Source organism: Nematolebias whitei, chromosome 7 (genome assembly GCF_014905685.2).
Source record: "Nematolebias whitei isolate Nwh7 chromosome 7, NemWhi1, whole genome shotgun sequence".
NCBI classification, from domain to species: domain Eukaryota; kingdom Metazoa; phylum Chordata; class Actinopteri; order Cyprinodontiformes; family Rivulidae; genus Nematolebias; species Nematolebias whitei.
Genome location: NC_056504.1, coordinates 2,187,423 through 2,208,609, shown reverse-complemented (window position 1 = coordinate 2,208,609; position 21,187 = coordinate 2,187,423). Strand labels below are relative to the sequence as shown.

General features: G+C 44.6%; 1 protein-coding gene across 1 annotated transcript in view; it reads left to right on the top strand.

The window, feature by feature from the left end:
- The window catches only part of mtmr14 (myotubularin related protein 14), a gene marked incomplete in the record, with an annotated part of 111,488 nt that overhangs the window by 52,022 nt on the left and 38,279 nt on the right, over positions 1 to 21,187 (top strand). Inside the window, 3 exon segments of the mRNA XM_037679066.1 lie at positions 3,094 to 3,154; positions 3,302 to 3,424; positions 17,393 to 17,466. Coding sequence (XP_037534994.1) covers positions 3,094 to 3,154; positions 3,302 to 3,424; positions 17,393 to 17,466 — 258 coding nt within the window.

The following is a 21,187-nucleotide window of genomic DNA, read 5'->3' as shown; positions in this document are numbered from 1 at the left end:
GGCATAAACCAACAGGCATGTTCCTGTTTTTAGTATTTTACATCACTTTATAATGTAGCTGTTTATGTTTTTAATATATATAATTTTCAAATCATATGTTTTTTATGAGTGTCTACTGTTGTACTGATAAATATCTCCTGGAGGGTAAACTATATCTTGGCTGCAAGTATCAAACTGTGAAATCCTTTGTTTTCTACAACTGATAGTGGTTGATCATTAATTATGAAGTTTAGCAACTTCTCTGTAAACATTTGAGCTCCTTGGTTTCAGCGATGTCTTCTTCTTGTTCAGACCGAAGCAGGCAGCCTGATTTGGGGCAGCCGTGCTCAGTCTGTCCCTCCTCAGAGACGGGCAGACTGAGCGGGGCAGACTGAGCGGGGCTGGCCGGTGTCGAGTCGCTTGTTTTGGGTTGAGCAAAGAGCAGCGCCTCGCTGAAGCCATGGGGCTCGAATGTCCATCGTAAAACTAACTTTACCGCAGTTTAATGTGGCGCTATGGCTCTGCAGACAGTGCACGTTGCTGTCTTGTTTTGTGGTGTTTAGTGTAAAATACTTGCACACAGCGGACATGTTTAGATGAAAAGTTTGTTAGCTGTTAGCCACAGTGCTGCTAACTCAGTCCTCACGTTGTAGCTGCTGCAAACTATGAACTGGATTTCCTGAATGTGAGGCGGGTCTTATTACTCTGGGTTCATGAGACACGCCGCCGTTCAGGAAATCCATTCCATAGTTTGAAGCCAACATGCAGCGCAACCACATACATGCATGGATTGGAAATATCGGCAGGTGGATTGGAAAATTCGATACGTAAATTTTGCTGGTATCGGAGGCCTATACCAATACTGGATCGGATCGGCCCCATCCCTACTACTAGGTCCAGAGATTTTTTAAATAATAAACAAATCAATTATTAGGCTTCTTTCTTGTAGTGCAAAACAGTGCAAAAGATATCAAATGTAGTTTTAGCCATATGTTTTAAACAAAAAAAATTTTGTTAACTATCCTGATGCATGCTCAATAATCCAGGTAGAAAAATCCAAAAAAGTTCAATCTGGTCCTCTGGACATTCAAAAAAAATAAAAAAATAAAAAACAAAGCAAAAAAATCTAGAAACGTTTCGTCTCTCATCCAAGAGACTTCCTCAGTCTGAGGTGCTGTTTTCAGCTCAGTCTCTTAAATAGCACCTTCTCAGAGTGGATCAACCAGTTTTGCTGCTGACAACCAGAACCAGCTGATCACATGCTCAAGAAGGACCATCAGCCTAACAATGGATCATTAGCACCTGATGGCTGTTTACTGTTCACAGAGGGCTGAGTGATACTAGCAATCACAGCATTGTAAGAGGGGGACAGTTGAACCCGGAGGCCTCCACCCCTGTTTAATGATGGACGATTTCTTTTCACAAAGATGGCCTCCTTTACTCCTCTCTCAAACCATCGTTCCTCTCTGTCCAGGATGTGAACATCTTCATCTCTGAAAGAGTGACCGCTGGCCTGGAGATGAGTGTAGACCGCAGAATCCTGGCCTGATGATCCAAAGTCTCTTGGATGAGAGACGAAACGTTTCTAGATTTTTTTGCTTTGTTGTTTTTTTTTTTTTTTGAATGTCCAGAGGACCAGATTGAACTTTTTTGGATTTTGTTAACTCTTAACAGTTTCCAGTTTTACTTAAGAAATGAACAGCAACAGAGCAGCATTTTACACTGAAACACTTCACCCTCCAACCCTCTAGTGGGCGTCTCCTTCCGCTTTAATGGAACTGACACAAAATGAGTCTGCGGCTTTGACCAGAGGGTCTCTCAGTAAAATCACACAACACAGAGTTCTTTTACAGATCAGAGAGCAGGTTTCTCTACAGATGACCAACGCTTACTTTAACTTTCGATGGAAAAAAACCCCCCAAAACTTTCGACGGAACACAGCATGTTGCGCATGCGTCAGAATACGGCAACACCACGGCAAGCCGGCTGTAGTTAGCTTGTAGCTTTGCCAGTTAGCTCTTGAAGAAAAGACTTTAACGCCACTAAACTAAACTAAAAAAAAAAAGTAACGATTTAATCTGACAGCTCTGATTTTACACTTGAACACCATTTATGCACAGTTTTCAACAAAAAAAAAGTAACGATTAAACTGACAACTCTGATTTTACTTCAGACACAGCATTACTGCGGTTAGCCGGTAGAAGACAGATCTCTATTGTAGGATAAATTTCTATCGTTTCTACCGTATACCGTTTATATCGCGCATTCATACTCTTAGGGAAATAACACATACACTAAACAAAGTTTAGTCACTCTATTATCTCTTTCTAGGCCTTCCAAAAGGAGTCTGAACAGTACATTGTAAACATGTCTGACTCTAATAACAAGAAAGCTATAAAAACATTGGATTTGTTCTCCTTATTCCATGTGTTTATTTGCGATGAGAGTCTGCGATGAAGTTAGACTCAAAGCAGTCTGCTTCTCAGATAGATAATGTAACTTACTTTTTATGTACATGAATGTTTCTGTTCAATTCCCTAAGATGACTTCTGTTGTGACTTGGCGCTATATAAATAAACTGAATTGAAGTGAATAATTCCCCTGGCTTTTGTTTATTTGTTTGAATGCATGTTGAAAACTGTCTTTGTAATCAACAAAGTCCATGCTCAATAATCCAGGTATACAATCCAACATTTTTCAGTCAGGTCTTTGTAATGTTTTACTTTTAATAAAGATTTTCATTGGGAATGAATACAAGTTAGCAGTTTCGCTGGGCAGGTGCTCTTACTGTAGCTCTGCTGGCCAGTCAACGGCTTTTATCTGCTTACATCAAAATCATTACCTTTGAGCAGTTCGCTTGGAACCTCAAACAAGGCTGTCCCATAAGCCAGGCTGAGTGAGGGTGGGTACCGGCAGTGGGCAGGCCCTTAACTGGTGTGGTGCCCATGAGGGTTGAGACTGTGGCAAAGCTCCATATGTGGCACTACTGAAAAAATACTGACATATAGCAGGAATATCACAAGAAGAAGAGTCATGCACATGGAATACAATTTTCATACAAAAATGTTGCTCCAATATGTCTAAGCAGTGTTTGAAGTTTATGTTTGTTTGTAGGGGGGAGTGATGACACTTGGACTGAGTCAGAAGTGCTACCAGATGATGACAGTGCAGTCAGGTAATAAAATCATCTGTAACACAAAACATCAGCATTCTTTGCTCCATACCTGATGAGAATATAACTTAAATTCTGTTTTCTGTTACAAAACCACATCATTTGATCTGTTGGATAAATGTTTGCAATTCCTTATGTCCTGCTGCTTAGGAATGGAGAATCCCAACTCTTTGACAAGGTCAGAGGTCATGACATCAAACTGTTGCGCTACCTCTCTGTTCGCTTCATCTGTGACCTGATGGTGGAGAACAAGAAAGTTAAATTTGGTCTGAAGTAAGAAACCGCAACCTTCATTTTACTATTAGACGTCTGATTTAATTATTCATTCAGCTTCTTTTTCCGTGCGTTTTGTTAGCTGTGACGTTGCTGAACTGGGTAAAAGTTGTGGTAAAATAAAGTTAGATACAGTAGTAAGGGAGTTTTCAAATAGTTTGTGGAGGTTCTTGACTCCTAGAACCAGTCCCTTTCATTTTAAAACTGTTTAAAAAAATGGGCACAGTAACTTTAATCTTAAAATCACTAGAAAGATCTCAGGTTTTTGACACTTGCACAGCAGCTCCTCTTATGACAACAACCCCGAATGTCCAGGTATACCCACACCAATGATAAATAATAAATAACAAGTTATATGCCATGGGCATACATGGGTGGCACAACTGGTAGAGCTGCTGCCTCTCAGCGAGCAGGTCCCTGGTTCAAACCCCGGTCCTGGGTGGAGTTTGCATGTTCTCTCCGTGCATGCGTGGGTTTTCTCCAGGTACTTCGATTTCCTCCCACAGACCAAAAACATGCATGTTACACTGATTGGTAACTCTAAATTGTCCCTATACCATACCATACCATACCAATTTATTTATATAGCACTTAAAACAGCAACAAGGCCAACCAAAGTGCTGTACAAAAGAACCAAACATGCACAGCAGACAGGAAAACATAAAATAGAAATACAGATACAAATAGCAGCAGAAGCTAACTAAAATGGCCAACAGAGTAGAGAACAGACCGGACCAAAACAAATCACACCGTGTTAAAGGCAAGCGAATAGAAGTGGGTCTTCAAGCGAGACTTAAAGACTGAGAGTGTGGGAGCCTGCCGGACACTCAGTGGCAACTCATTCCACAGTCGTGGACCTGCAACAGAGAAAGCCCTGTCACCTCTGAGCTTACGACGGGTTTCTGGGACTGAGAGAAGCATCTGGTCTGCTGACCTCAGAGAGCGCGGTGGGACATATGGCTGCAGAAGATCAGTGAGATAGGATGGGGCGGAACTGTTCAGTGATTTAAAAACATACATGAGAATTTTGAAATGGATCCGAAGGTGAATGGGTAGCCAGTGCAGGGAGGCCAAAACTGGCGTGATGTGCTCTCTATAGCCTGTACCAGTTAAAAATCGGGCTGCAGCATTTTGGACCAGTTGTAGACGAGCAATGGAGGACTGACTGATTCCAAACAGAAGTGAATTGCAGTAATCAAGCCTAGATGTTATGAAGGCGTGGATCACTGTCTCGAGGTTCTTTTTTGGAGAGTATAGGCTTCAGCTTAGACAGCCGTCTCAGCTGAAAAAAACAGGATTTGACCATCATGTTTACGTGACTGTTGAGTTTTAAGGACGGGTCCATTATCACCCCCAGATTAGTCACCTTTTGTTTCTCTAGCGGGGCTAGAGAGAAAAGGTCAATGTCATGGTTCATGAGTGAGCCACTGGGATGGAACAGCATGACTTCAGACTTCTTCTCATTGAAGCTTAAGAAGTTTAAAGCCATCCAGTCCCGGATGTCAGCCAGGCAGTCAAGAAGAGGCTGAATAGAGTGTGTGCCTCTGTGCCTCAGGGGGAAGTAAATTTGGCAATCATCGGCATAGAAATGAAAGGGTATGTCGTGTTTGCGGAAGATAGCACCTAGTGGCAGCAGGTATAAAGAAAAGAGAAGGGGACCGAGGATGGACCCCTGCGGTACCTAGGTGTGAGTGAGTCCCTAGGTGTGAGTGAGAGAGTGAATGGTTGTTTGTCTCCGTGTCCCTGTGATGGACTTGCGACCTGCCCAGGGTGTCCCCCACCTCTCGCACAGTGATTGCTGGACATGGGCACCAGCGACCCCCATGACCCAAAATGGAAGAAGCAGGTAAAAGATAGTGGATGGATGGAGAGAAGTTGTATGCCTATGTTCCCCAATGCTGAAGGATTGAATAGTGAATATTTCTAGTTTTCTAGATGAGTGTTTTTCTTGACTGGAGTTGAACAGGGAATGTAAGAAAACTTTAATGTGTTTTGAACAAACCGGATTCCAAAAAAGTTGGGACACTAAACAAATTGTGAATAAAAGCTGAATGCAATGATGTAGAGATGTCAATATTTTATTCGTAATATAACATAGATGACAGATCAAAAGTTTAATCTGAGTAAATGTAACATTTTAAAGAAAAAATATGTTGATTCAAAATTTCACAGTGTCAACAAATCCCAAAAAAGTTGGGACAAGTAGCAATAAGTGGCTGGAAAAAGGAAATTGAGCATATAACGATCAGCTGGAAGACCAATTAACACTAATTAGGTCAATTGACAACATGATTGGGTATAAAAAGAGCTTCTCAGAGTGTCAGTGTCTCTCAGAAGCCAAGATGGTAAGAGGATCACCAATTCCACCGTTGTTGCGCAGAAAGATAGTGCTGCAATACCAGAATGGTGTTACCCAGCGTAAAATAGCAAAGACTTTTAAGTTATCATCATCAACCGTACATAACATCATCAAAAGATTCAGAGAATCTGGAACAATTGCTGTGCGTAAGGGTCAAGGCCGTAAAACTCTACTGGATGCTCGTGATCTCCAGGCCCTTAAACGTCACTGCACCTCAAACAGGAATGCCGCTGTCAAGGAAATAACAGAATGGGCTCAGGAATACTTCCAGAAAGCATTGTCAGTGAACACAATCCACCGTGCCATCCGTCGTTGCCAGCTGAAACTCTACAGTGCAAAGAGGAAGCCATTTCTAAGCAAGCTCCACAAGCTCAGACGTTTGCACTGGGCCAGGGATCATTTAAAATGGAGTGTGGCAAAATGGAAGACTGTTCTGTGGTCATATGAGTCACGATTTGAAGTTCTTTATGGAACACTGGGACACCATGTCATCCGGACCAGAGAGGACAAGGATAGCCCAAGTTGTTATCAACGCTCCGTTCAGAAGCCTGCATCACTGATGGTAACTGATGGTATGGGGTTGCATGAGCGCTTGTGGCATGGGCAGCTTGCATGTCTGGAAAGGCACCAATAATGCAGAGAACTATGTTCAGGTTCTAGAACAACATATGCTTCCATCTAGACGTCATCTCTTTCAGGTAAGACCCTGCATTTTTCAACACGATAATGCCAGACCACATTCTGCAGCAATCACAACATCATGGCTACGTAGGAGAAGGATCTGGGTACTGAAATGGCCAGCCTGCAGTCCAGATCTTTCACCTATAGAGAACATTTGGCGCATCATAAAGAGGAAGGTGCAACAAAGAAGGCCCAAGACGATTGAACAGTTAGAGGCCTGTATTAGACATGAATGGGAGAGCATTCCTATTTCTAAACTTGAGAAACTGGTCTCCTCTGTCCCCAGACGTCTGTTGAGTGTTGTAAGAAGAAGGGGGGATGCCACACAGTGGTAAAATTGGACTTGTCCCAACTTTTTTGGGATTTGTTGATGCCATGAAATTTGGAAACAACAGATTTTTCCCTTACCATGATACATTCTCTCAGTTTAAACTTTTGATCTGTGATTTTTGTTCTATTCTGAATAAAATATTTGATGTTGGCACCTCCACATCATTGCTTTCAGTTTTTATTTACAATTTGTTTAGTGTCCCAACTTTTTAGGAATCCGGTTTGTACAAGATATTCAAATGTGTAGGAGTTACACTGTGTAGGAGAACAAAGGTAATATTATTGATATTTTTCTGAGGCAGTGCAGAGTGCTCCTGCGAGTGTGGAGGGAGCAATTTTATCCATCACCAGGCACAATGGTGGAGCCAGGGAGCAGCCAATGGTGGCCTTGGCCCCTATAGATAAATTTTTAGCCACCCCAGTCAATAGAGAAAACTATACTTTTATGCAGTATAAAAACTAGAAAGCTTATTTTTTTCAAATGACAGAGGTGGTCAGTTTACATGATGGTGTCAGCCATCTTAAATTTTGACGTGACAACACAATTTTTGCTAGTGACCTTTCTTATGCCTCAGTGCAGCCACATGCCAAAATGGAAGTCAGCACGTTACTTATTTTTTGAAGTTTTCTAGCCCACACAGTCTATATAAATACATATATGGCAGCAGCCATCTTGGATTTCAACGTGGCAACCCAATTTTTTAAAGGAACCTTTCTTACTCCTAGATGCAGACACACACCAAAATAGAATTTGATACCTCACTTATTTTTCAAGTTATCATTCTCGCAACATTTGCTGTGGGGGGAGGGGGGTATTTCCAATTTCCCCTCTTCCCTCCATGACTGGGTACAGTACAGACACTGGTCCAAATCTGCCTACCTTATTTTAAGTGTTCTACAGCAGATTGAGCAACTGTTGCACAAAAATGGGGCAGCTAACTTGGAACCAGAAAGTCACAGGTTCAATTCCCAGCCATGCCTTGTTCTCGTGGAGTCCTTGAGCAAAGCACCTATTCCTAAACGTCCCCATGGGTGCTTAAATAGTTTCCTGCTGCTCCACATGAGTGTATCTCATGATTTGTCAAATGCAAAGGACAGGCACATGCAAGGATGACAACACGTTTCATTTTCACTTTAGTGATGAATGTGAGGGTGGCTGCCAATGTGGGTGCAAAGCTGACTGAAGCTGTTACATTGTGGATGGAGGAGGGCAACAATATGTGTACGGATTAGAATAGATGATTTTCAGTAATTGGCCACTCAGAACACGCCAAAATGGTTCTATTTTGTGTAAGCTATGCCCTTTAAAAGCTGTCGCTATTGGGTTTACCCGCGCGCAGTTCGCTGAACACTGAAAACTTCTAGTCCACGCCCACCTGCTGTATGGGCCCCACCCGGTCCGTTATAAATTGCATCTGGGCCGGAGATCGACTCCCGTTTTTCTTCAGCCAATGCTAAGAACACTACTTCTAAGAAATAATAATAGAAAAGAAAAAGAAGAATAAAGATGACTTCATTAAAAAAATCGAAGACCATCCGTCTGTGCCCACATGCCAGACAGGTTACATCTTATCGATGGACTTGCATGTCATGTGTGAAAGTTGCCTGCAAGTTGACCACTGTCAAGGAAGCCGAGGTGCGGAGTTCAGCCTGCTCCTACAAAATGAACATGTCTTGACATGCCCTGCTTCTAGGCCTCGGAGTCTGAGATAATGAAAACCATGTGTGAAGAAACACATACACTTACACACCACATAAACACAAATGTATATGACACACACTCACACAACTACACAGACACACACAAGCTCGCTTGGACACACACACACGCAGAGAGAGAGGACAGCAGAGCAGAAGATGTCTTCTCTTTTTAATAAAAATTACCAGTTTCAGATGAATGAGAAAGATGTGTTTATAAAAAATCAATAAACAAGTAGATAATCAAGTGATATTATAAACTTTGTGATTTTAAAATGTAAGCATTATGATTTTAGAATGTAATCTGTTTTAAGCTTGTTCATGTTGTTGATTGTTGAAAAAAGGACCCCGTAGTCTCATGAATGTTCTAGAAGTAGTTATACAAGCAAAGGTATTACGCAATAGAAACAGCTCTGAGCAAATCAGGATAGGACAACTCAAGGATGACTAAGCATAATTGAACAAAGTACACCCAGATTTTAATATGCATGAGGAGTGACTGGCAAAATCTCATAAGGGCCTGTAAATTCGGACCAAGGTCCAACGCAGAAGAGGTTGGATTTGCCCATTGGCATGATCGTTCTGGAGATGTCAGTCAAAATATCAGGCTATATAAACAGAAGTTTCTGTGAAAACTCTGCTGTTTTGGGGACCCACTACTCGTGCGAGGACCACAAGACGATTTTGGACTAATAAGGCAATTTGGACAGTCTCTGCTGGAGGAGAACTAGGGTGAAATCCGTTGGAATATGCTTCTTTTTGGAACTATTCATCAACCCATCAGCCCGGATTATTCCTAAATCCTTTTCTTCAATATTCAGACCAGCCAGAGGACCAGAAACGGCCCACATCCAAGAGAGAGGGGGAAATTTGCCTCTTGCTAATTCAGAAAACATGGTAAGAGGACGTTTCTCAAATTTAGTCCTTAATAAAACCTTATCCCAAATTAAAGCAGCGGTGTATGAATTGACAAGCAGAAAAATCAATTTTATTATAAATATGGTTGCTCAGAGTTGCAGAAGAGTCTTCCTTGCAGTGAGAAATAATGTGTTGGGTCAGGTAGAGAGAGTAAGTAAACTGTGTCTGTACTTGTGTTCCTGAGTGAGACCGGGCGTGGCCGGCCGGACTAAAAGACGTTCGAGACCGAGCAGAGAGGAGTCCAAGGGCCTGTCTCAAGCCCATCCACAGGGACGGAGATCTACCTTGCCCAGGAAAGGTCAACAACTGGAAAGGGACTAAGGAGTGAAAATTATTCATCATGTAATCTCTTTGTAATCGAGTGTAATCATTATTGTGCATACCACTGTTCCCCTGCAAAATTTATTGATTAAAGCAAAGTAAAACGTAAAATTCTGGATTCTTATTTCAACATCCCTTTTGTTCTTGGAAGTGGAAAACTTGGTTCAGAGAAACAACAGAAGCACGGGAGGTTTTAAACGTTTTTTTTAGCTTTTGATTATAAAACAACATCCATGAGTCTTGTGTCTAGGCTCTAAACAACGCCAGATCGATTAACAATTACAACGCTAAATCAGGAGATGAGCTACCATTAACTTGCGCTTCCTTGTCTGCTAAACGTCCCCACTCCTGCTGCTAGGTCGAGCGAGGCACGAGGTGAGACTTTGGGTGTGGTGCAAGGATCGGAGGTAGTTAACAGTCTGGGTGAATCATCTCAACACATCCTTAAAACTAAAACTGTCCTAGGAAACGGCTGCGGGTAATACCTGAGCCATAGGATTAGTTTTGAGACCCGTTGGAGGAGAGGCTGCGGTGAGGGCGTGGCACGTGTCCTGTGCCTACCTCACTCGGGAAAGCAAGACACCACGCTCAGCAAGCTTTGTATCCGCTGTTCTCCTGTCCAGCCTGTAAACTTTTTTCGGCTGAGGAGAAGCAGCGTCGGTGTGAGCTCTTTTCCTCTAAGAAGGACAAGTTTCAATGAAGGGGGGACTGTTCACTCGAGGAATTTTTGAACTCCCTGGACATGGAGTTTACGAACACGTTCCCCTCTGAAGCTGAAATAGCTAACAGCCGCGCCTGCCTTACAGGAGGTTTGGAGCCGGTTTTGCCCTCGATGGTCGCTTCCCCGAGCGCCCAGGGGTCGTCCACCACTTTGCTCCATGAGTTCCCAGAGATAATCGGGAGGTCAGTGAGAGCCTGCGACCTGTAAGTGCCCGAACCGGCGGCCCCGGCCACGTCAGCGCTTTTGGCAGGAAGGTTTGCCACTTAACACATTGGATACCGGGATCTGGTCTGGCCCAGTTTCCTGGCTTTGTCCGCCCTCCTCCTGGGTTCAGCCAACAATCCCTTAAAGCTGAGGGCTCCGGTCACTTACGCGGCCATCACCAAAGTCAAAGGGCTCACGGACCTGGGCTTTCCCACCGTCCCTCCCCTAGAACCTAGTTTGTCGGCTGTTTTGGGGGGTAGGGTCACGAGTTTTGGGGGGTAGGGTCGCGTGTCTCCGCACCTGTTCCAGGGCGTCGGATGAGGACTGCAGCTGGTTCAGGACCGACTGAAAATGATGTCCGAAGAGGCCATCTGGGGACACAGGACCTTCCAGGAGTTCTTTTTAATGTCCTCTGGGATGGACGGGGACAGTTTCAACCACGTCTGTCTCTGCAGAAACGTTGCCCATGACGAGATGCAGGCGGAGCACGCTGCAAGCACCACACACAGGTTGGTAATCGTATCCGCAGCCGTGCTGATCTGGTCCAGCTCTGCGGAGAATGGGTTCGGTTCCTTCACCTCTTTAGCTATGCTAAGGGCTAGCATAGCGATGTTGTTGGTTGCTGTGCCTACCTGCGATGAGCACTGATGGGTTTTGTCCGTCAGCGTCACGGTGATTTGGTCACTGGAGGATGGCGAGATGATACGTCGGCCGACGTATTTCGCTGCTCTTACCCGAGCAGATTCCCGCCCTGCTCAGCCACCTGACTGCTGGAGGGAACGGAGCAGGTTCCAGCGCCAGCAGCAGAGACGTTCCAAAGCCGCTGCAACTCTTTTCTGTGGGCCCCCCACCAGCCTTCCCCAGAGGACAAGCGTCCCAGAAGCAACAAAGATCTGGGACTCTCCGAGGCAGAGGTCGGCAACAGACTGGCCCGTGGCCGAATCAGATGTAGGACACGCGGAGGAGGCAGTACAAAAAATGATGGTTTGAGTGGTGTGTTTGCTGAGATGAGCAGGGGTTTTAAAGTGAAAAATAAAAAAACATTTATCAAATAGCGGAGTTTTTCATTCAGACAGGCTGAATTCATCTGTTCCGTTTTTTGTAAGCACATCCTCCACAATTAATGAAAAGGTTAGCCTGAGGCAACTATTCAAAGGTAAACAAAAAGTAAAGCAGTTTTGTTGTAATGACACACAAACAGGAGATAAAACAGCTGTGCTCAACGACTCCTCCATCCACCCACCAGCCCCGGCTCCTCGCCTGTTAGAGGAGGCGAGCGCTGAGGCTAGCTGTCAGAAAACACAATGGTAAGATGTTTAACAAAATGTTAATGCCCAAAACACAGAGACCTTCCTGTCCCCGCACACTCAGGTAAAAAAAAACAGAGCCTGCAGTTAAAGCGAGAGCTTTGTGCAGGGGTTACCTGTCTCTTTTTCCTGACCAGCCGACAGAAGTGAGCGCTGAAGGTGAACCTCCACTGAAGCGTCGCTTGCTTTGTTCACCCACTAACGCCGGTTCTTCTCCCCATCGAGGCACGGCTGGGGAACATTGTAAGAACCATTACATAGGAACTGATAAACGGCCCTTTTCATGCCAGCCTCCCATGGGTCAGTGTTGGCGAAGCCGCCCCCCAGGATACGATGGTGGTAGAGGCTTAATTATTGTTCTCCCTTACGAGACAAAACATCCACGCGCTCCCACTTTCAGAGTGCAACGCAGCGTGGCAGGAAACATGCAGCTTGAACAAATGGTTGCATCGTTACATGGTTACACTCTGCAGTTTGTGAGAACACCACCAAAAATCAACGGAATGTTAGAAACCCATCTAACATCTCCAGAACAGGGCATAATCCTCCAATCAGTGCTGATGGAGCTTCTGGAAAAATACTTGATTTCCAGAGTTCCCCCAGGAGAGGAGGAAGCCAGTTTTTACTCCCGGTACTTCCTGGTTCCGACGAAGTCGGGAGCCCTCAGACCAATTCTGGGCCTGTCTGCCTTCAACAAATTTAGTATGGAACGACCCTTTCACATGCTGACGGTGAAACATGTTTTCGAATACGTGACACAAGGGGATTGGTTTGTGTCCATAGATCTGAAAGATGCATACTTCCACATTCCGATAATAAATAAACACAGGAAATTCCTCAGTTTTTCCTTCCGGGTGGCCTGTTTTCAGTACAACCGTCTGCCATTTGGATACGCGCTCGCCCCATGCACGTTCTCAAAATGTGTGGAGGCAGCCCTCTAGCCGCTTCGAATGAGAGGGAAAAAAAATCCTGTTTTATCTGGATGACCTCCTGCTGTTATCTCGGTCCAGAAAAGAGGCAGAGACACAAACAGTTGTTTTAGTGAATCATCTGTCGCATCTGGGATTCACAATAAATTGGGAGAAGAGCTCTATAATTCCATCTCTGCGAATTACATTCCTCAATAAACTGGGAGAAGAGCTCTATAATTCCGTCTCAGCGAATTACATTCCTGGGAGTGAATCTAAACTCAGTGAACATGACAGCTGTCCTGTCAGAACAAAGGAGGGAATCCCTGAGGTCATTGCTTCAGATTGTCCGGCCCCTCAGAACAGTAACAGCGCTGACAGTCATGAGACTACTAGGAATGATGTCAGCGGCTCATGTTTTGGTGCCGATGGAGTTATTGTTTATGCGCCGCCTGCAATGATGGTTCAATCGATTGAAAGTTGACCCTGTACATCACAAACGGTGCCTGATCACCATTCCTCCATCTGTGGGAGCGGAGCTGAGCCACTGGGGGAATTCCCTGAACCTGTCAGAGGGAGTTCCCCTGGGCAAAGTGACGTCATTCATGTCGGTGTTCATAGACGCGTCCCTCTCCAGCTGGGGAGGGAGCTGCCTGTCACAAACGATAGGAGTTGCATAGCCGGCCGGCATGTCTTGTCACATGAATGTTTTAGAACTTCTCACAATAAAAACAAGTACTCAGACATTTTGTCCCACTGATTCAGGGTCATCACATGATGATCCTCACAGACAACAGAACCGCAGCGGCATACATAAATCACTAAGGGGCGTGTTTTCAGCTCAGCTGCTAAATGCAGCCAGGAAACTGCTCTGCTGGGCGCGCACACACTTACGTTCGATCAGAGCAGTTTACATCCCAGGTGTTCTAATCAGAAGAGCAGATATTATGTTGAGAGGAGGCCCTCTGGACAGGGATTGGTCTCTTCATCCAGATCTAATCTCGCGAATCTGGAACAGGTTCGGGAGAGCAGAAGTGGACCTGGTGGCCACCCGGGAGAACTCTCAATGTGCCCTGTTCTTCTCCCTAAATCCACGGGATGCTCCGCCACAGAGAGTGAACGCGTTTGCACACAAACTGTGGCCAAATATGCTGATTTATGCCTTCCCTCCAGTTCCCCTGATATCAGCACTGTTGGAGAGGGTGAGAGAGGATAATCTGAAAATTATTCTGATCGCCCCAGAGCGCATGAACGCCTCATGGTTCCCGGTTCTGCAACAGATGACGGGTCAACCGTGGAAGTTGCCATGGAGAGAGGATGCACTCCTGCAGGCAGGAGGAGCAATCAGGAGCCCCCCTATTGTGTCTGGCCGCTGAACGAGAACGCTTAGAAAAATTTGGGTTTTCCAAAGATGTAATATGTACCATCCAGGGGGCACGCACAAAATCCACTATGGCTGTTTACGCTTCTAAATGGGCTGCTTTTCAGCGATGGTGCCTAGAAAAGGAGGTGGACCTGACTTCATGTCCCCTGGGCTGCATTTTATCCTACCTGCAGCTGCTATTGGACAGAAATTTAGCTTTCTGCACAATTAAAACTTATGCTGCAACACTCTCCTCCTGTCATCAAGGTTTCAACAATAGAACAGTTTTCAATCACCCTTTAACAAAACGTGTTCTGAAAGGTGCGCGCCGGCTCAGGCCAGTAACGCACACCCTGGTACAACAGTGGGATTTAGTCTTCGTTCTCATTGCACTAACTAAAAATCTGTTTGAGCCCCTGGACCAGATACTTTTGAAGTATCTGTCGCTCAAAACAGCCTTGTTATTAGCTCTGACATCAGCTAAAAGAGTGAGCGACTTGTCAGGTCTGTCCGTCGCTCCTTCTTGTCTCAGAATTCAAGGAGACGGAAGTTCAGCAGAACTCCGACCAAATCCTGCTTTTATACTCAAAAGCATAACAAGTTTGTTCAGGTCCAGAGTCATTACGCTGGACGGGTTCTGTCCCCCTTCCCATAAAACTACAACGGAGGAACAATTTCACCTGCTCTGTCCAGTACACACGCTCAGGTGTTATGTGACACGCACAGCCGCGATGTGTAAATCTGATCAATTGTTTGTGCATTTCAGGGAACGATCACAGGGTCAGCCTTTATCTTCCCAGCATCTGTCACATTGGTTATGTGAAACTATATCACAAGCCTATAGTTCTTCTGGCCTTCAACCACCTGAAGGACTCAGGGCTCATTCCACCAGAGGGATTTCTACCTCCACAGCTCTGCACAGAGGGGTGTCTGTGCAGAACATCTGCTCTGCAGCTTCATGGTCATCACCGACCCCTTTCATCCGTTTTATTTACTAGATGTCTTCAGCTCTTCAATGACACATTCGGTTCTCAGAGTTATGTCAGAGTGATTTTTCACAATCACACAACAAAATAAAATAAATAAAAACAACAACAATAAAACAACACAGCCTTGCTCTGTCATTATTAGTGGACGTTTTCTACGATTACTCGTTCAAACAGGAAAATTAATTCTTCCTCATTGTAAAATTTTCCTTCTCTTATTCCTCTGTTGTCTGATATGAATAAACATTCCTTCAGCTAAGATCAGGCACAGAGGCTGCACGCTTGTAATTCAATACGCACCAGGTACATGGATCAATGGTGCGTAATTACGCTTGAATAAAGAATGAATATCCTGATGAAGTTTAGGCGGATATCAGGGTGTTTTTTTATGGTTCTCGGATAGACCCAGTGAGGCAAGGACCATATCCTGCGCCGCCCTTTAAGCCCAATAGCGACAGCTTTTAAAAGGCATAGCTTACACGAAATAGAACGTTGGTTACGTATTGTAACCCCAGATCGACCAATGCAGACATGTTCCTGTTTTTAGTTTTCTACATTCGCCTTGGAATCTAGCTGCTTTTTTTTTTGTTTGTTTTTTGTTTTGTTACCTTTTCCTTTTAACCATCCTATTTGTAAAAAAAAAAATAAAAACCTGTAGTATGACTTTTTATAATTGTTTATTGTTGTTGCTGTTGTCCATTGTTGTCATCTTTCTTTGTTGAAATCAGGTCTCTCTTGTAAATGAGTCCTCGAGGCTCAATGGGATTTACCTGTCTAAATAAAGGTTGATTGATTCTATGAGTGTAAGCCTAGCCCTTTAAAAATTGGGCCTCACTGACTCTCAAATGGCTGACGTAAAAGAGTATGACTTTGGGAGTCGATCTCCGGTCCAGATGCAATTTATAACGTTATAACGGACCGGGTGGGGCCCACACAGCAGGTGGGCGTGGACTAGGAGTTTTCAGTGTTCAATGTGCTGCGTGCAGGTAAACCCAATAGCGACTGCTTTTCGAAGGCTACATTTACACTCATAGAGTCTGGGGTTACAATACGTAACCAGCGTTTGTCTTTCATGCAGGACTTCAACTAATAATTTTCCTTTTTTCCTCACACTTTTTCACAAAGATATCCTCACTGCTCGATCACATCATTGCAGAATTGATCATGTTTGAATGACTGAAAACACCTAAAGAAACTCCTCTTTGTATTCATATTGTAGAACTATTGTGTGAAAGGGGATAGTCCATTGTCCTGATAAGATGATGGTCAGCCGACACAGTTCTGATAAGCCTCCACAGAAGGTGTGGGGGGTGGTTGTGATAGACAAAGCTCTTCCTTAGTTTACACATTTCCCAAGACAAATTGATAAGCCGGCCTATTTCGAGGCCAACCAGGGAGTCCGATTCAGATAATCCACAATTGTTGATTTATTCAGGCAGACTATTTTTCTTATCTGCCTTGAGTCTTACTGATACTTTCAAGATCCAAAATGGCCAGATTAGCGTGCATTGTACTTGTCTATGCTTACAAGCCTCTTCAAGGTCGTTTCATGCTGTCGAGTCCCAAAGCCGCGGGTGGCCTTTGATTCAAATCACTTCCATCTTATGGTTTAGCTTGTAAATCAGTTGATTTTAAGTCCTCAAAGCACGAACCAAACCTTCACATAAACAGCAGCCTGACAAGGGCCAAATTAGCTGCAGCCGTCTTTTTTGTGTCTTAATAAACCAGGAACCAGACAATTCCAAAAACAGGAAACCTGTTACCATAAATCCAATTATATGCAGTTTCGGCGTCCTCGATTGACAGCAGAGGTAGACACATCACATTCCACTTCCCCAGAGATATATCTAGCCGCCTGCGTGTTGTCTGAGCAGATATGAGAGTTCTCCAGGACCCTGTTGCTTTGTTGAAAAGATTTGTCATTTGCGTCGAAAGTCCACTTGGTCAGATCCAAACCAGTAGTTTTCATTTGGGAAGATGTGTAAACATAGGAGCTCCGATGCACAGACAGAGAACAAAAAAGCAGGAGGAGAACAGGGAGAGGGAAGAAAAAGCGTGCACCTTGTTCCAGGGCCAGTGAAGAAAAAAAAAAATAGTTGTGAACAAAATAAAAACCCATATTCTGGTTGAGTTGTTGCTTTATTGTTTTTTGATTTGTCTCTTGTCTTGCAGTGTTACGTCTTCTGAGAAGGTGGACAAGGCCCAACGCTATGCAGATTTTACCTTGCTCTCTGTGCCTTACCCAGGTAAAAGGTGTATTTTTTTGGTCATGGGGGGAGCATGTTGGTGTTGCGCGCTATATCAGTGCCGGTAGTTATCAATCGGTTGGGGGGGATGTGTGAAAGAAGCGGAGCACTACGTATGTAACTTTAACTTTTTGGCTAGAGCGTCTGTATTGCATGCTGCTAGCTTAGTGTTACGTCAGTGCCAGAAGTTGTCAACAGGTGGGGGGATAGTTGTAATAGTTGGGTGAAGGACATTTCTGCGCTCATTTCTGTTGATTGGGTGGGGCGTCCTCCTTGGATAATGGTAGGGAAAACATTATATAGAGCAGGCTTACTGATAATGACTGTCATTTAAAGAGTACCATATGCTTTATATAAAGTCACAAGTTTTGAACTGAATCAGAAAACTGCTGAGCCAGCTGATGTTGTGCCACACTTGGTTTGTGTCTGTTTTAACTGCAGACAATCTGCATATACTGTATACATCCAAACTTTACACTTTTTCCAATGTCCTATGTAGATTCACCAAGAGAAGTCACACACCCCCTTACATGTTTTGGACAAAACAACTTTGCTATCCTTTATATTCCTTAACCTGCCCAAACACTTTCAATACAAATATTAGGTTTTCCTGTCTGTTCTTCTTCCCCAGATCTTCTCAGTTTTAAATCTTTTCTCATTGAAAAATACCTGTAATCAAACTATTTACATTGTGTAGTACTGTAAGGGTACTCCCAAACCCCCAATATTAGTCAACAAAATCTGATCTCAGTGGTGATTTAAGATCCAGCCAATTTTTCTAGTAATTCTTAAGTTTACCAGATTCTAATCTAATGGAAATTGTCAGTCTCTCAATCATATAAATATTATGCATTACGTGAACCCAATCTTCCCTTTTAAGGGGCCTCTGCCTTCAGGCATTTCCTAGTAATAGCTTTTTTGCTAGCCACCAACATGATCGCATAAATATATTTATCTGCTGATCTTGTTAACCTTCCCATCCCTTTACCCATGTATAAAACATCAAAATTGAAAGGAATACTCATCCTCAAAACTTTATCCATACAATTCTTTAAATCCTGCAAATAGGGTATGATACATGAGCAATCCCAAAACATATGGAAGTAATTAGCTCTATCTTCTCCACATTTCCTCCAACATCTTGTATCTTGGTATTTTCTTCGTGCTGGTGCTATGAAATATCTTACGATATTCTTCCAGCCAAACTCTCTCCATGAGAGGGAACAAGATGTTTTCCATTGTTGCCCACCATACTTTCCGCCATAAATGTCGCATCGCCGTTCAAGTCGCATCAGTCGCATCAGTCCAATTATGTTCAAGAAAGTGGAAAAATCCATAAATATGTTGCTTCGCTGCATAAGTCGCATCTATAATGCTTCATCGTTGACACGTCACGTACGTTACGCATCACCGCTGACAACCCTGAAATATGGGCCGGTGTTGTGCCTAAAATGGATTGGCTGCCAAATGGCGGTCGCAGGAGCGTGCACGGGAGGACTTTACCAAAATTAACACTTAAAAACAATTATTTGTTTGATCGACGTTATAGCAAAGGTGGTCTCAGTTAAACTTTTCCTTAGTAAATGCACCTAATGATCAAATAAGCTGAATTTCAAAAAATTGTTTTGCTGCCTTGGTGCTGCGAAGCGGGCACGCAAAGCCAGACGAGCCGCTGCATTTCTTTAAAATTTAACAAGAAATCCACCTGAAAAAATATTTGTTTGCTTGACATTATAGTAAAGGTGTGTCTCAGTTGAACTTTTCCTTAATAAATGCATTTTAATGGTCAAATCAGCTCATTTTCAAAAAAAAAATGTTTCACTTCACCCAGCTTCACCCAGTGTCACCTGCTGCTGATTTGCTGCGAAGCAGGCAAGCGCAGCTATACGAGCCTCTGCATTTCTTAAAAATTTAACAAGATAACCACCTGAAAACATTTATTTGTTTCCTCGAAATTATAGTAAAGGTATGTCTCAGTTGAACTTTTGCTTAATAAATGCACTTTGACGGTCAAAACATGGCAAAATGAAGCCGACGAAATAAAGCGGCTTTAAAATTACTACACTCTCACCCGCTCATAATGATGACAGAAACACCTTTTTTTTTTTTTTATTCAAACCCATTGAATTCTTCATCCTCTGTGTTGCTGGCGAAGAGTTCTGCCAACTCATGAGGTAGGTGATGTAGCGCTTCCTCCTCTTCCTCTATCGGAGTCCTCCTCCGCGTCAGCTCTAGCTGCAGCTCCAGCCCTAGATAACATCCCAGCCTTTCTAAAACCTGACTGGATCGTTTTTTTGGTGACTGAGGTCCATGCTTTATCGATCCAGCCGAGGACCTGCTGGAACGTCGCGTGGCGCATCCGTCGCGTGGCGCATCCGTCGCGTGGCGCATCCGTCGCGTAGCGCATCCGTCGCGTGGCGCATCCGTCGCGTGGCGCATCCGTCGCATGGCGCATCCGTCGCATGGCGCATCCGTCCTGTAGCCGTGAAGCTGTGCTCTCTTCGGCACGATTTTACGCTTAAAAATCACCTGTCGTAATGTTGGTTGGTGAAAGTAAACCCAGGGGTGCAGGCAGACAATCCAAGACTCAGGAGATGAAAAAAATGGTGACGGGGCAGCAAACTTACATAATCTGTAGGAAACGCAGAGGACCAGGGTGACAGAAAGCAATGCCAGGACGAAGGACTAACACAGAGACACAGACTTGTATACAGTGACAAACGAGACAAAACACCTGTGAGGACACACAGCTGAACCACATCAGGGAAAATGACAAACCAGGAAACCAGGGAGTGCAGGAACAGACACACAACACTAAATGGAAGCATACACTAGGAAAACGCAAACCCTATAGAAAACAGAAACTGAGAAGAAGGACATAAGACAAAAAACATAACAATATGGGGCTAAACCCATGAAACAGACCAATCCCTACAGTACCTCCCTCTTAATGGACGTCTCCAGACGTCCTCCAGAAACCCACTCCCCAAAAACTTGGGTGGGAGAAGGGGGGAAACAGGACGGAGGGCACAAGGGAACAAAAGAGGGGGACTAGGTACACACAAAAGAAAACACAAAAAGTCCAGGCGGGCGGCTGGAAGACCGTCCATCTTGCTGGAGCAGTTCAAGCCAAGGGCCAAGGTGAGGCAAATGGCCCAGGCGAGGCATGGGGCCAAGGCGAGGCGCCTGGATGAGGCGATGTGAAGGACCAAGGCGAGGTGTGGGGCCAAGGCGAGGCGTGGGGCCAAGGTGAGGTGCCTGGATGAGGCGAGACGAGGGGCCAAGGCGATGCGAAGGGCCAATGCGAGGCGAGGGGCCAAGGCGATGCGAAGGGCCAAGGCGAGGAGCCTGAACGAGGCGATGCAAAGGGCCAAGGCGAGGAGCCTGGACGAGGCGATGCAAAGGGCCAAGGCGATGTGCCTGGACGAGGCAGTATGAAGGGCCAAGGCAATGTGCCTGGACGAGGCGATGCGAAGGGCCAAGGCGATGTGCCTGGACGAGGCGATACGAAGGGCCAAGGCGATGTGCCTGGACGAGGTGATGCAAAGGACCAAGGCAATGCGCCTGGACAAGACAATGAACCGAGGCGAGGTGAAGAGACCACTCGTGCCGCAGGAGATGAAGAGACCACAGGCTCCACAGGAGATGTAGAGACCACTGGGACCTCAGGAGACGTAGAGACCACTGGGACCTCAGGAGACGTAGAGACCACTGGGACATC